Source organism: Sapajus apella, unplaced genomic scaffold, assembly GCF_009761245.1.
Source record: "Sapajus apella isolate SASKATOON/1434 unplaced genomic scaffold, GSC_monkey_1.0 scaffold59, whole genome shotgun sequence".
NCBI lineage: Eukaryota > Metazoa > Chordata > Mammalia > Primates > Cebidae > Sapajus > Sapajus apella.
Window position 1 is genome coordinate 8,627,398 of NW_022436999.1, and position 15,483 is coordinate 8,642,880.

Genomic DNA, 15,483 nt, shown 5'->3' on the forward strand with positions numbered 1-15,483 from the left:
GCTCACTTGGCATTTGCTTGATGGTTTTGGCAACACACTTAAGACAATAAGCGTATATGCGCCCAGTCCTTCCTTGCAGCATGCACTTACCGTTCCTACTAAGGGGTACAGAAAACCAGCCCCGACGCTGGCACGGATGTCACGAATGGGCAGAACGAAGCCTGTAGGGACACCTTTTTGCTCTGGGTTGTGAGACAAGGACAAGTGTGTTTTGGCCATGCAGATGGGGAGATTCCCAAAGCCCTGGAGAAAGAAGAGAATAGAGAGAGGACAAATGAAAAGCTGACAACACAGCAATGACCATCTGGGCCCTGTCATTACATGGATTCTTCAATTTATCTTGAACATCCAACTCCTTTTATATACATCTATACCTCACTGTCCTCCAAAAACAACAACAAAAAAAGAACTCTGTTGGGTGAGGAATTAAGTACAACTGTAGTCCACAAGTGAATATTTTATTTCCACCTATGGAAATAAAAATAAAACCAATTTAAAAAATAGTTTGGGCCGGGCGCGGTGGCTCACGCCTGTAATCCCAGCACTTTGGGAGGCCGAGGCGGGTGGATCACGAGGTCAAGAGATCGAGACCATCCTGGTCAACATGGTGAAACCCCGTCTCTACTAAAAATACAAAAAAAAAATTAGCTGGGCATGGTGGCGCGTGCCTGTAATCCCAGCTTCTCAGGAGGCTGAGGCAGGAGAATTGCTTGAACCCAGGAGGCGGAGGTTGCGGTGAGCCGAGATCGCGCCATTGCACTCCAGTCTGGGTAACAAGAGTGAAACTCTGTCTCAAAAAAAAAAAAAAAATAGTTTGGAGTAGATATGATAATAAAATTGGAGAGGGTCAGATGCAGCAGTTCATGCCTGTAAATTCCAGCACTTTGGGAAGCTGAGACGGGTAGACTGCTTGTGCCCAGGAGTTTGAGACCAGCCTGGGCAACATGGCAAAACCCCGTCTCTACAAAAAATACAAAAATTAACCAGGTGTGGTGGTTCGTGGCTGTAGGCCCAGTTAATCAGGAGGCTGAGGTGGGAGGATCACTTGAGCCTAGGAGGCAGAGGCTGTAGTGAGCCAAAATTGCACCACTGCACTCTAGCCTGGGTAATGGAGCCAGACCCTGTCTCAAAAAAAACCGGAGAAGTTCTCAATAATTTGGTAAGACATCCCATATTTCTTCATGGATTTCTACGCATTCATATATCACCTATATGAACCAGGAACTGTGCCGTCTAATCCAAACCCAGTATTTCAGAGGAGAGAAGGCTACCACCCAGAGAAGTGAAGTAACAGCTGTTGGCCAGGCTGGGAGGACCCAGGGATTGTGACTGGAAGGCCTGCTTTGCAAAGAGTTTGAAGGACAAACTAACCAAATATCTACCTGTTTTGTGTAGACTTCAGCTTTATGTTGAGCTTCAGGGAGTAACTCAATGTCATCTGCCCCGTAGATCTTTTGTGCGATGATCCTGATTTTATCCTCAACTGGGAGCTAATGAACAAGAGACAAAGTCATGGTCCAGACATAATGACTGGAAATATGAAAGGACATTTAACCAGGACATGGCCACGTTCTAGGTCAGAGTCCCTAAAAGGGGCAGAAGATGGTTTTTATATATATACACATATGCAAATAGTTTGAGGTTGATTGGATTAGGAAGACTTTTTTTTTTTTTTTTTTTTTTTTTTGAGACAAAGTTTCCCTCTTGTTGCCCAGGCTGGAGTGCAATGGCACGATCTCAGCGCACCAAAACCTCCGCCTCCGGGGTTCAAGCAATTCTCCTGCCTCAGCCTCCTGAGTAGCTGGGATTATAGGCGTGCACCACCATGCCTATAATCCCAGTTACTTTTGTATTTTTAGTAGATACCCCCTGACTAATTTTGTATTTTTAGTAGAGACGGGGTTTCTCTATGTTGGTCACGGCTGGTCTCAAACTCCCAACCTAAGGTGATCCACCCACTTCTGTCTCCCAAAGTCCTGGGATTATAGGCATGAGCCACCGCGTCCTGCGAGGAACACTTTCTTTTAATACCAAGCCTCAGATTTTATAAGTGAAAATGTCCCACAGAGGTAAAGTTTTTATATCTACATATACAGATATATATATATATGTATATACAGAGAGACAGACAAAAGGAGGCTGGGGCAGGAGAATCACTTGAACCCGGGAGGCGGAGGTTTCGGTGAGCTGAGATCACGCCATTGCACTCCAGCCTGGGCAACAAGAGCGAAACTTTATCTCAAAAAAAAAAAAAAAGAATGAAAGTGTTCCTAACCCAATCAACCTCAAACTATATATAAAAATATGTACTTACGTAAGTACATATTTAAAATCTCTCACTAGGTACATCATAAACAGTATTGCTGACTACCCAAGAATAATTATTTCTTCATAAAAGTAGAGGCCGGGCACGGTGGCTCACGCCTGTAATCCCAGCACTTTGGGAGGCCAAGGTGGGTGGATTGCTTGAGGTCAGGAGTTCAAGACTAGCCTGGCCAACATGGTGAAACCATGTCTCTAAAAAAAAAAAAAAAAATTTAAATAAATAGATAAATAAAAAGTAAATGTTCTGGCTGGGTATGATGGCCCATGCCTGTAATCCCAGCACTTTGGGAGGAACCCAAGGCAGGAGGAGGATCACTTGAGCCCAGGACTTTGAAACCAGCCTGGGCAACATAGTCACACACTGTCTCTTTAAAAAATAAAAGCAATTTTAAAATAATAATAAAAATTTAAAAGTAGATCTGGAGATCAGTCTTGGCAAAACAGACCTAGGGAGACTGTTTATGAAATAAGACATCTAGTGTCCATCTACATGACTCCCAGTTTGTATATGAGGCAGATGCTACCCTTAACACAATTGATTAAGTGCAAGCACCAGGAACTGGGAAATAGTCATAACAGTAATATCACCTAGGTATTAGGAAAAAAACAACCCAGTGATTTAGATGATCAACACACACTGGGCATGTCTGCCTTCTGTGGCACCTGAAGCAAACAGTGCAGTGGACAGAGACCAATAATCTAACTGGTGAGGGCCTCAGTCCCATGGGCAGTTTCCTCTGGGGTAGAGTCTTCAGAGAACTGGAGCTGGCTTCTGAAATGCTGCGTAGACTAGTTCAGGACATTAAGATTCAGAGAGAACAGCATAGGGAGAGGTTGCCTAAAGGAAATGAGAAGGACATCTACTCACAGGTAATTTGGATGAGCAAATTACAAAAATTAGGCAACATATCTGACTCTATACTCCCTAGCAACTAAAGCTAAAAGAACATATTAGGCAAGTATGTATGTATGTATTTGAGACGGAGTTTCGCTCTTGTTGCCCAGGCTGGAGCGCAATGGCACCACCTTAGCTCACTGTAACCTCTACCTCCCAGGTTCAAGTGATTCTCCTGCCTCAGCCCAAGTAGATGGGATTATAGGCATGTTCTAACACACTTGGCTAATTTTATGTTTTTAGTAGATGGAGTTTCACCATGTTGGTCAGGCTGGTCTCGAATTCCTGACCTCAGGTGATCCACCCACCTGACCTCCCAAAGTGCAGGGATTACAGGTGTGACCACTGTGTCCAGCCAAGTTTTGTTTTTAAAAGGAGCAATAATCTATCTATAAAAACAAAAATTCCCTTCTGAACTAAAGAGTGATAATTTATGAAGGGGCTTTGTGAAATGGGCATGAATAAAGTGAATATTCAATAAGGACTTTATAGAGATGCAACACAGATTATTTTCATATGCATCTCATAACTGGAGTGCTATAAATGCCAGGGCACATTTAGAACTTCTGAAGCAAAAGCACTTTGGTGAAAGGGTGATTTAAGAGTAACAGACGCTGAGTAAGACAGAAAGTGGCAGCCTCCTGTTTGCCAGAACGCATAAAAGTTCCAAGTAGAAATGGGTTATAAAGTCCGTATGTCCTTACTCTTCCAGGTCTCCTGCTTGTCCTCAAGGACTAGGCTTCCAGCCTCGGGTGCTGAGCCTAGAGAAGGTGCCTATAAATGCTTTGCATTTGTATGCAAATTTGTGTTTATGGCATTTTGTCTTTTTTCTTTCTTTCTTTTTTTTTTTAATCTATAGTTTTATTAAGACAAAAACTGACAGTGTAGTATGAAGTTTACATTTAAACAAAGTTTTCACAGAAATCTAACACATGCCTAAAAAGATTTTACAATGTAGCTCTAGATGCAAGTCTAGACAATATCAAGAACTGATGGATCTCATGACTCAAGACAGAGCATTTTGGGTATACTTCTTAGGATTTCTGTGTGTGTGTGTGTGTGTGTTTGTTTTGATACTATTTTTTTTTTTTTTTTAAAGTGAACCACTGCCCAGTATGAAAGTTTAATCTTCTCCTGGGACCAAGGTTTTTTAAGTCACTCAACTCTTGAATCAATTCAGTGAAACTTGAGCTGTCAGCGACTGAACCCTGCCACCAATGGTTTCAGAGTTCAAACCTCAAAAAAAAAAAAAAACGGCTCCAAGAGTTCTCCCCACTAAGAGCATAGGCCCTTGTCTTTCCCTACTGTCTTATCTCCTCTACCACCCTCTTCCTCTTCCCCAACACCTCAGCCAGTGGCTTGGATGAACAAGCTGATATTTATAATTTTGTTATTGGAAATATTTATGATTGCTGAACAGATTTTAAAACTTGTCTATAAAACCAAAGCTCAACAGGAGAATGTCAGTGTCAATGTTAATTAACTGTAAGTATATTATATCTGTAGGAGGCAGAGAAATAAGAGAACACTAAAACTCAGTAAGTTTATTCCTTCTACTTCTTGATGGCTGTTTTGTAAAGTCTATGATTCTCTTTTAAAAACCAAGCCAGGCCAGGCACAGTGGCTCATGCCTATAATCCCAGCACCTTGGGAGGCAGGAGGATCACTTGAGCCCAGGAGTTCAAGACCAGCCTGAGCAATATAGGGAGACCTAGTCACTACAAAAATAATAATAATAATAATAAAACAAATCTTTTTTTTTTTTTAGGACGAAATTTCTCACTTATTGCCCAGGCTGGAGTGCAGTGGCATGATCTCAGCATATTGCAACCTGCACCCTCTGGGTTCAAGCAATTCTCCTGCCTCAACCTTTCAAGTAGCTGGGATTACAGGCACCCGCCACCACACCCAGCTAATTTTTTTATTTTTAGTAGAGACGGGGTTTTACCACGTTGGCCAGGCTGGTCTCTGACTCCTGACTTTAGGTGATCCACCCACCTTGGCCTCCGAGAAAGTGCTGGGATTACAGGTGTGAGACACCACGCCCAGCCAATAAAACAAATTAGCCAGGTTTGCAAGTACATGTCTGTTGTCCCATCTACTCAGGAGGCTGAGGTGGGAGGTCCACTTGGGCCCAGGAGGTTGAGGCTACAGTGTGCCATAACTGTACCACTGCACTCCAGCCTGAGCAACAGAGCAAGACCCTGTCTTAAAACAAAAACAAACAAAAAAACCAAGCCAAAAACTAGCCTAGACAATAGGAGCAGAATTAACTACAGCATATATCCCATGTTCCTACAATGTTTCCAACTGTTGTTTCTGTACTAGTTAATGTCAAATCACATCTGAAATACATTGGTCAGATAAATGAAAACAAAACACAACCCTATAAGAACAACCTTTTCCTGAACTAGCTTTATTGTATCAGAGTAAGCAGGGCTCTGCTTAGACTAGGTGTAATTTAATTTGCTCAGTGATAGAAAAAATGATGAAGCTTCCTGGAGTACTCTGGTTTTGCATGTGAGGGCCCTGAACTTTGAGCAGCACCTTACCAGGAAGTGAGCTTGGGAGGCACGCTTTGTTCCCCTATTACTGAGAAGCCGTCAGAAAAATTTTGTGAGCTCCATGCAGCCACTTACCAATCTGCTACATCATGGTTGGTGCCTTGTGTTAAAGGCTGCAATGAATTACACATTTGGTCTACATTTAACCTTCTCTTCTGCCACCTGTACTTTGACCCTTTTCAAAGTTAGGACATGAGCAATGGTTCCTCCTCCACCCTGGGGTATTCCTGCCTAAATCCCCTCTGTTAAGTGAGCAGTGGCATAGTTTATAAAAAGGCTGTCTGGCCGGGTGCAGTGGCTCACACCTGTAATCCCAGCACGGGAGGCCAAGGCAGGTGGATCACGAGGTCAGCAGTTTTATGAGACCAGCCTGGCCAAGACGGTGAAATCATGTCTCTACTAAAAAAATTAAAAATTAGCTGGGCGTGGTAGTGGGTGCCTGTAATCCCAGCTACTCAGGAGGCTGAGGCAGGAGAGTCGCTTGAACCCTGGAGGCAGAGGTTGCAGTGAGCTGAGATTGCGCCACTGCACTCTAGCCTGGGCAAAAAAGCAAGACTGCTTTCAAAAAAAAAAAAAAAAAAGCTGTCCACAGCTGAGAGTCCTGGCTGTGGTTGTGTGGTTGTGTAACTCAACTACATGGGAATCAAACCACAAGGCTGAAGCTGTGAAGCATGTGGCTCTAAACAGAGGTAGTCACACAGAAACCTCATGGTGCCCTTTTCGACTTTTTTCTTTTGCATACTGCAAGTCACCCACCTTGAGGTCGTAAAGGAGTTGGAAGCTGCTGGCTGCTTGTGCTGCTCTCTGGACAGCCTGAGCCAGAGCTAAGGCACCCTTGCCCCCTTCTGCCCAGTGAGTGCACTTCACGGCATCAAAAGCCCCATGTTCTCGGGAAAGGCTGCTGATGAGGTCCAGCTCGGCCTCCGTATCTGTCCTGTAAAAGAAGCACGTCATAGCAAAGCATGGAAGACAGCTGGAGAAGACAGAATCTGTCTTCTTTTTGCCATTAAACCTTATGTGAATTACCCGCTGATAAACGAACCCTAACCAAGAAATTCAGCCTGGTTTTGAATCTCAGGCTCCAAAACTTACTAGCTGGTGGCTTTTGGCCAGTTATTTAATCTTTATGTGCCTCAATTTCCACCTGGATAATATGGGAATAATCACAGCACTTATTTCACTGGGACGTCATGAGACTCAGATGGTAAATCCATGTGAAGTACTTGGAAAATTCCCAGTACCCCACAAGAAATCAGTAAATACCAGCTTTTGAGAATTTTGCTTCCGATTCTACTGTGGTGAGGCCATTATAACAAAACCCAGACCAGCACTGCAATATCTAAACAGCCCACACAAGTTCTTGCACAACTTCCAGTGCAATCTGCCCAATTCTTTGTCAAGACAACATCCCACCAAATCTCGTAAAATAATGGAACCCTATAGGCCTATGATCTTCCATTAGCATAAAAGCCCTCTAAAGATGAGAAAGGAACGCTGAACTTCAGGCTTGTGTATTACCCACTTCCCCCAGTGGGGAGGAGAGGGGCCCACAGGAGCTGAATCTGACTTCGGGACCCTCAGTGGGTGAGGTGGCTAGCCCACTGTGGCATACACAGTGCCTGTCACAGTGCAGGCTAAAACCGCAGGCTATAACCAATAGCAGTAACTGAAAAATAAAATAAAGCTGAAAGCAGTGCTATATAATCAGCTCCAGGAGATGTTTCCTGACCATTTTCCACATTCATCCTTTTCTACCCTCTATACTTACTTGAATGCATTCACAGCCACTACTACTGGAATTCCAAACATTCTGGCATTTTCAATTTGTTTCTTCAAGTTACTGAAGCCTTTTTCAACCAGCTCCAGGTTCTGTAAAAACAACAGTGAAAGGTTTATGAGATCAGAGAGTTGAAAACCACTGCAGGTTCTTCTTCAAAGGCAAACAGCCTCCTTGAGCCAGCAGCCACTCACTGTCAGGACAACGAGGCCAAGAAAGGAGAAGGTCCCTTGGTGCATTTCTTCCAGCACGGTGAGTGTATGCTATGGAGGACTGCAGCTTTCACTCCAGCCTACGACACTAAAGTGGAGCTGTGCTTGTTTCCCAGCCTTCGAGAAAACAAGAGCTCATGTATTTGCTGTCATTATGCCACATCATTATAGCTTATTTGCTGCTTGAAGGGAATTTGTTACCCGTACCCAAATTATATTTACAAATTGCGTTTATAGATTTTATGTATTCATAGGGGTATGATAATACAAATTGACTATACTCAGCACAGCACAGACCCTTCCATCAGAAGACAGAGCCAGCCGGGCACAGTGGTTTACACCTGTAATCCCAGCACTTTGGGAGGCCAAGGCAGGTGAATCATGAGGTCAGGAGTTCAAGACCAGCCTGACCAACATAGTGAAGCCCCGTCTCTATTAAAAATACAAAAAATTAGCCAGGCATGGTGGCATGCACCTATAATCCCAGCTACTTGGGAGACTAAGGCAGGAGAATCGCTTGAACCCAGGAGGCAGAGGTTGCAGTGAGCCCAGATCACGCCACTGCACTCTAGCCCCAGCAACAATGTGAGACTCCATCTCAAAAAAAAAAAAAAAAAAAAAAAAGACATAGCCTAACAACATAGTGGCTGGCACAGAAGAAGGTATTTGTTATATGGCTGCTATAAATACTGCCAGGAAATATGAAGCAAGCAGTGATGGTTTCAAAGGTTTTAATGAATTCAACCATGAACGAGGGTAAGAAATAAGTAAGATTAATACTATCTTTATGAAGCAGGCCAGTGGCCGGGCCCAATGGCTCACACTTGTAATCCCAGGACTTTTGGAGGCCGAGGCAGGAGAATCCACTTGAGCTCAGGAGTTTGAGACCAGCCTGGGCAACATAACAAGACCCTATCTCTACAATTGAAAAGTTAATTTAAAAAAAAAAAAAAAAGGTCCGGGTGCAGTGGCTCATGCCTATAATCCCAGCACTTTGGGAGGCCGAGGAGGGCAGATCATGAGGTCAAGAGATCGAGACCATCCTGGCCAACATGGTGAAATCCCATCACTACTAAAAATACAAAAATTAGCTGGGCGTGGTGGTGCATGCCTGTAATCCCAGCTACTTGGGAGGCTGAGGCAGGAGAATCGCTTGAACCTGGAAGGCGGAGGTTGCAGTGAGCCGAGATCACACCACTGCACTCCAGCCTGGTGACAGAGCAAGATTCTGTCTCAAAAAAAAAAAAAAAAAAAGAACCAAGCTGGATGGTAGCTCACACCTATAATCCCAGCACTTTGGGAGGCTGAGATCGGAGGATCACTTGCACCCAGGAGTTCGACACCAGCCTGCCTGAGCAACATAGGAAGACCCTGTCTTTACAAAAAATTTAAAAACTAGCCTGGTGTGGTGGCATGTTGCTGTAGCCCCAGCTACTTGGGAGGCTGAAGCGGGACGACTGCTTGAGCCCAAGAGTTAGAGGCTGCAGCTATGACCACACCTCTGCACCATTCCAGCTCAGGTGACAAAGTGAGACCTTATCTGTAAAAAAAAAAAAAAAAAAAAAAAAAAAAAAAAAAAAGAAGAAGAAGAAAGAAACCAAATACCACAAAATCTGAAGGGAAACAATTAAGGAAATGTACCTTTAAGTATGTTTACTACAGCCCTGGTTGTACCATTGGAAAATTATAAACATAAACCTCCTCCAAGGAGGACTGAGCCAATGAATTACAATATAAACACTCAATAATATTTATCATGCAGATGTTATAAAAGTGAGACCCATCTGTGTCAACATGGAACCTGTCCAAGATGTACTAAAGGTGCAAAACCATCGAGAGCTTGATTATTCCATTTTAGGACAAACACAAAAATACATGTGTATACTTTTTTTTTTTTTTTTTTTACGGAGTGGCGCTTTTTTCATGCACGCGAGAGTGGGGTGCAATGGCGCGATCTCGGCTCACTGCAACCTCCGCCTCTCGGGTTCAGGCAATTCTCCTGCCCCAGTCTCCTGAGTCGCTGGGATTACAGGCACGCGCCACCATGGCCAGCTAATTTTTTTTTTGTATTTTTAGTAGAGACGGGGTTTCACCATGTTGACCAGGATGGTCTCGATCTCTTGACCTCGTGATCCACCCGCCTCAGCCTCCTACAGTGCTGGGATTACAGGCTTGAGCCACCGCGCCCGGCCATGTGTATACTTCTTTAAATGTTAAGTATGCACCAAACTGTTAAGAGGACTCAACTCACATACATTATATTCTCCTAATGTTTAATTATTATTATTATTTTTTACAAAGGGTATATTACTACTGTAGGCTTAACAATACAATAAGTATTTTAAGAATAAAAGAGTCTTCTTTAAAAATACATATACTGAATCATAAGCAAAACCCAGCAGTAATATTTGTGGATCCCAAAAAAGCAGAAATGGGTAGGATAAAAGGTAGAAAACAACTAGCTTCATTATAAATGTGACAATGCATAAATGTGATTTATGCTTTTTTTCCTTTAATAATTGAAAACTGAGATTATGGTTTATTTGAGCTTCTAAAGAACACTGCTAATTCTTTACTTCTAGTCACATGAAAACCAATTAATATGTAAGGCTGATAGAGAACAGTTTTAAATAAGTAGAATTTCTTAAATGAAGACACCAGCTGGGCCAGCTAGGGGCAGTCACTGTAATTAGACACAGGAAAGGCTGTGGGGTGGCAGGAGGGCCAGAACTGTGAATTCCCCTCCTACGCGTGAATCAGACAAATGACCATAAAAGGCAAACCATAACTCAGAAGACAGGCAGACTGAAGGTACTAGCAATTTTTTCTAACCAATTTTGAAATACTTCATTTGGGGCCTTTAACAGTGACCCTGTATCGCTTGATAATAGCTTCCAAAAAGGCAGAAAAATTGAATTAACAGTGACAGCAGGTGACCTTGCCACCTTATCTGATGGCCTGTCTCTCCTGTAACCACCCCAAACTGCTTTAGAAATGTTTCTTTAATGGTAAATGACATAACTATGAAAATGTTTGAGCTCACAGTTGTTCTCTGGGCTCCTGTTTGATGCTATATATATCTAGGAAGCTTTGCCTAGAAAAACAACCAGAATGCTGACCATGTATCTTGGCCCTTTAATATGGATTTAAATTTGCAGAGGAGAAGCCATTTCAGAAAAGGTCTCTACTTGCTTCTGATCTGAATGGCATTTGGGACTTACCCAGCCAATGCACGGAAGCCCATGGAGGGGAACTGCTATTAGTCTTGGACAGGGTTTCTCCACCTCACACTCCTGACATCTGAGCTGGGTAATGTTGTGGGGGCTGTCCTGTGCATTATAGGATGTCTAGCTAGCAGCCCTGGTTTCTACCCACCACATGCCAGTAGCACTCCCCACTTCCAGTTGTAACAATAAAAAAGTCTCTAGGCATTGCCAAATGTTCCCGGGGTCAAAATCACCCCGCTGAGAAGCGACCACTGGTCTAGGGCAGTGGCTTATTGACACTCCATGTTGGACAATTCTGTTTTGTGAGGTGCATCTTCCCTATCTAGTCATTTAATATAACTCCTCAGCACACTGCAGGCCTTTTGGCATCTTGCACCCTGGTCACAGCAATAACCCATATATTTCCACATGGGCGGGGTGGAGAAATGCTGATTCAGGGTGTGATGCTTTCTAGGACACATGACGAGAAATAACTGAGGTTACCTCCTCTATGTAAGCCTTGGGAAGAGGCAGTCCCGCAGTGACCTGGAAGGAAAAGAAACAGAGTCAGAGGCATTTCCTATTTAAATCTCCTAGCTTAAAAATGGTACTTGTCATGTGTTAAAGGCAAAAGTCTGCAACGCTTGCAGGTCGTACAGTAGTATAAGATTATTTCCTGTCCTAAAGGCTTAGGCATGTGACCAGTCACACAGCACACAACAAAAACGACTGCTTTGAGCAGCATGGGAAACCTTTGTGGCCTGAATTAAGGAGGTAAGAAGGACCAGATCGATGGCAGGAGAGGTGGAAAGGGGTGTACCCTAGGCAGGCACAGTGACTCACTGAGTGAAGGCCATAGCAGTGGGGGTGGAAGTCAAAGGGAATGTGGGGAAAGAGGCAGCTGTCGGGCCTGCAGAAGCCACCCTAGGATGCCTGTCGATTGAGTCCGTGATGAGCCCTGCAGTGGTTTCATGTGCTGGTCCACAGTGCCAACCCGGCATTGGTGGAGCTGAACTGTGGTGCAGGAACAATACAAATGAGGGGAAACAATATAGAAGGATTTTCTTTCTCTATTTTAAAGTATTTATAAAGGATCGAGGTGCCTGGTCCCCACCCCACCCCCGCCTTGATCTATGCAGTGGCTCAGCCCTGTTGCATCCACAGAAATGAACAAGTAGGTGGAGGTGTCCTATCTCATGGGCCCCACCAGAGGCACTGGACAGTGATTAAGAAGCTCCGTCCTCTCCCATTGCATAGTGAGATTATGGTGCTCCTGAATGGGCCACGTGGAGGCAGAGCAAGAAGCAAGGACCTTACAGGTAGCTTCCCTTTGGCAAGCTAAAGGGAGCGGGAGGCCTGCTCTCTTGACAGGGCCATGTGCAAATGCTCCTTTCCATGTGTGGCATTATGTGACATTATCCTCACTGTGAAGTGAGGAGGAAGCAAGGAAAGGAGGTGCGACAGTATGAGGGTGAGTGACGGGTGCAAGAGAGAGGAATATCAGTTGTGATTGGGAAAAAAAGGGGAGTCTATCCTGCACTACTAGCAGAAAGGGGTGTGCTGGGTTGGGAGTGTCTTTGGCATCTCAGGGATAACTAAGACTGCACAAGGGTGCTGGGGCTGTTAAGGCAGCGTTCCCAGTGTGCTCTGGGGACTAATCTTTTGAAGGGGTCCATGAGGTCAAAACTATTTCCATAAGATTCCATAACATCTTATGGCCCCTTTACTCTCACTATCATTCTCTCATTGGGCATATAATGGACTTTTCCAAAGGTTTAAGACATGTGATGTCACAACAGATCAAATCCTGTCTTCAATTAAGCCAGACAGAGAGAAGATCTGAAAAATGTATAATGCCTAAATTTTGTTGGGAAAATATAGTGCATTTTCTTCTTATTTTTTTTTTTCCTTTAAGATGGGGGTTTCACCATGATGGCCAGGCTGGTCTTGAACTCCTGACCTCAGGTGATCCACCCACCTCGGCCTCCCAAAGTGCTAGGATTACAAGCATGGGCCACAGTGCATTTTCATGTTTACAAAGTTCTTTATGTTAACATGTAACTCAGTTTTAATTTCTAATATGGTAACTATCAATAGCTATAACCTACATAAACAAAAAAGCTCTTTTAGGCTCTCAGTAACTGTCAAGAGTGCAAAGAGGTTCTGAGGCTGAAACAGAACCGCTACATTAGGACAAACCCTGCCCACCACATTAAGAAATTTGATTTTTATCCTGTAGGTGAGGGAGGCCTTATTTCCTAAGTTACAGTACAAGATCCTGGAGGACAAGAATTCAATAGTTTTTCAAATGATTTCAGAAAACTAGCACCATGTCTTTTCATGTAGGCCCTAAAGAAAAGGTGTTAAAATACCAGGATAAAAGTAGTAGGAATTGGCTGGGGGCAGTGGCTCATGCCCAGCACTTTGGGAGGCTGAGGCCGGAGGATCACCTGAGGTCGGGAGTTCAAGACCAACCTGACCAACATGGAGAAACCGCATCTCTTCTAAAAATACAAAATTAGCTGTGCATGCCTGTAATCCCAGTTACTTGGGAGGCTGAGGCAGGAGAATGGCTTGAACCCAGGAGGCAGAGGTTGTGGTGAGCTGAGATCACATCACTGCACTCCAGCCTGGGCAACAAGAACAAGACTCTGTCTCAAAAAAATAAAGAAAAAAAAATAGTAGGAATTTCTACTCAGAGAAATTCTAAACAGTAGGGTTCAGAGAAACACAAAATTCAGGCTGGAAGTGAGGATGAGCTAGGCTCTACCTGTTTCTCTGTTACCCAGGGTGGCCCTGGGCAGATGTGCCATTCTCCTCTCCTCCCTCCCTCCCCAGGCTGTTGGAGGCCCTGCCCAGCATGAACTCAAGAAGGGACTGACCTCTGTCTCAGCTAAATGGTTTGGTTGGCTGGTTGCCAGCGTCACTATACAGAGGGATGAAGATTTAAAAAGAACAGTCTAAACATAAAACAGTTTTTTGTGGGGCTAGCCAAGCACACGTCCTTGGAAGGGTTTAGATATTGTCAGATGTCCTCCTCTGAAAGGTAGGCCAGGCAGCCAATTTTGGCCCTCTTAAAATGCTGAGCGCTGACAGTGCCGGTAACTGTTCAGGTGGCCAACACGAGGGCCGTCTGCCCATCCCTTGCTTTTGCACCCTATCAGTCACGCGGATAAAAGCAGCTCAATCAAGAAACAGGCAGAAGTCATCCAACTTCCTTTTGGCCGATAGCACACTGCCGATAATCAGATACTTCAACTTGCCACTCACCGTGGGGCCGCCCCCGTGCATCTTGAGAGCCCTGACAGTGGCGACAAGCACCACCACGTGAGGGCGGAGGCCAGAATACCGGCATTTGATGTTAAAAAACTTTTCCATTCCAATGTCTGCTCCAAATCCCGCTTCTGTCACTATAAGTAAGGAGGAAAGCAACAGTAAATATGCCATCCCATTTCCCTGATGTTAAAAGAAACATACAATCGATTCGTTGGTGATGCAAAAACACTAACCTACAAACCCTTCCGGGCCAACAAGCTTGAGTGCCATCCGGTCTGCAATGATAGAGGAATTGCCGTGTGCGATGTTGGCAAATGGGCCAGCATGGACAAACACTGGAGTGCCCTGTGGAAACCAGGACACCGTGAGCTGAGCTGCCAATCCTGCTTCAAAGTGGGATCACACACTCAGGGTATGGAATCGATTTAGAATCAGAAGGAAAAATACTTCCCAGAGAGAAAATACAAAGTCATCTGTTTTATTTCAGTAACATCCCAGTCACAAGTGTGAGGAAGAATGGGAAGAAAAGAGATGAGCAAGTGGGGAAGATCTCGACTACCCCGGTTAAGTGTGCTTTATAACCACTCTGCTCTGACTGTCTAAAACCAGTACAGGAAGGCAGGAGTCACTCTGCTCACCTCCAATGTCTGCATGAGATTGGGCTTGATTGCGTCCTTCATAAGCACTGTCAATGCACCACTCACCCCCTACAAAACAAATGCGTGCAGCGTCAACTACCACCAGCAAAAAAAACCAACCTTCTGAAATCAACATTTGACATTCTAGGCTCTCCCATGTTAGTCAGCTTGGACCAATTTGTACTTTCACCTGAACTGGACCCTTCGTGGTTTTTTTCTGGATATACTATGAAGTTGCCAATTATTTTAAGCAGAGAGAACAGAAAGAATAAAAATGACATTCACCTGTTAATTTCTGGAGAAACATGTAACTCTGGAAACAAGCATCTCAATCAAGCTCTGCTGCTGACTGATGTGAGAAATCCATTTTAGACAAGTTTAGAGCATGTAAATGCTCGTTCCTAGAGTACTCAGCTATTTGTAACTCTGGTATCTGGGCAGAAATGGCTATAAATATCAAACTCAATATATGTCTCCCAAAGCTGAAACTACAGTATTACACAAGAGTTCAATACCAACTCTTTTTTTTTTTTTTTTTTTTTTAGAGTTTTGCTTTTGTTGCCCAGGCCGGAGGGCAATAGCAAAAACTC

The 15,483-nt window shown here is 44.0% G+C and overlaps 1 protein-coding gene across 2 annotated transcripts in view; it reads right to left on the reverse strand.

Annotated features, from left to right (window-relative positions):
* MTHFD1 (methylenetetrahydrofolate dehydrogenase, cyclohydrolase and formyltetrahydrofolate synthetase 1) overlaps positions 1–15,483 on the reverse strand; it is a 74,067-nt gene that overhangs the window by 5,309 nt on the left and 53,275 nt on the right. For both annotated transcript variants that reach the window (XM_032246083.1, XM_032246084.1), the window contains exons 19-26: positions 14,894–14,962; positions 14,489–14,600; positions 14,250–14,389; positions 11,484–11,525; positions 7,553–7,653; positions 6,541–6,718; positions 1,383–1,490; positions 91–243 (exon numbers count right to left, since the gene is read on the reverse strand). In XM_032246083.1, coding sequence (XP_032101974.1) covers positions 91–243; positions 1,383–1,490; positions 6,541–6,718; positions 7,553–7,653; positions 11,484–11,525; positions 14,250–14,389; positions 14,489–14,600; positions 14,894–14,962 — 903 coding nt within the window. The remainder of the gene's footprint in view (positions 1–90; positions 244–1,382; positions 1,491–6,540; positions 6,719–7,552; positions 7,654–11,483; positions 11,526–14,249; positions 14,390–14,488; positions 14,601–14,893; positions 14,963–15,483) is intronic.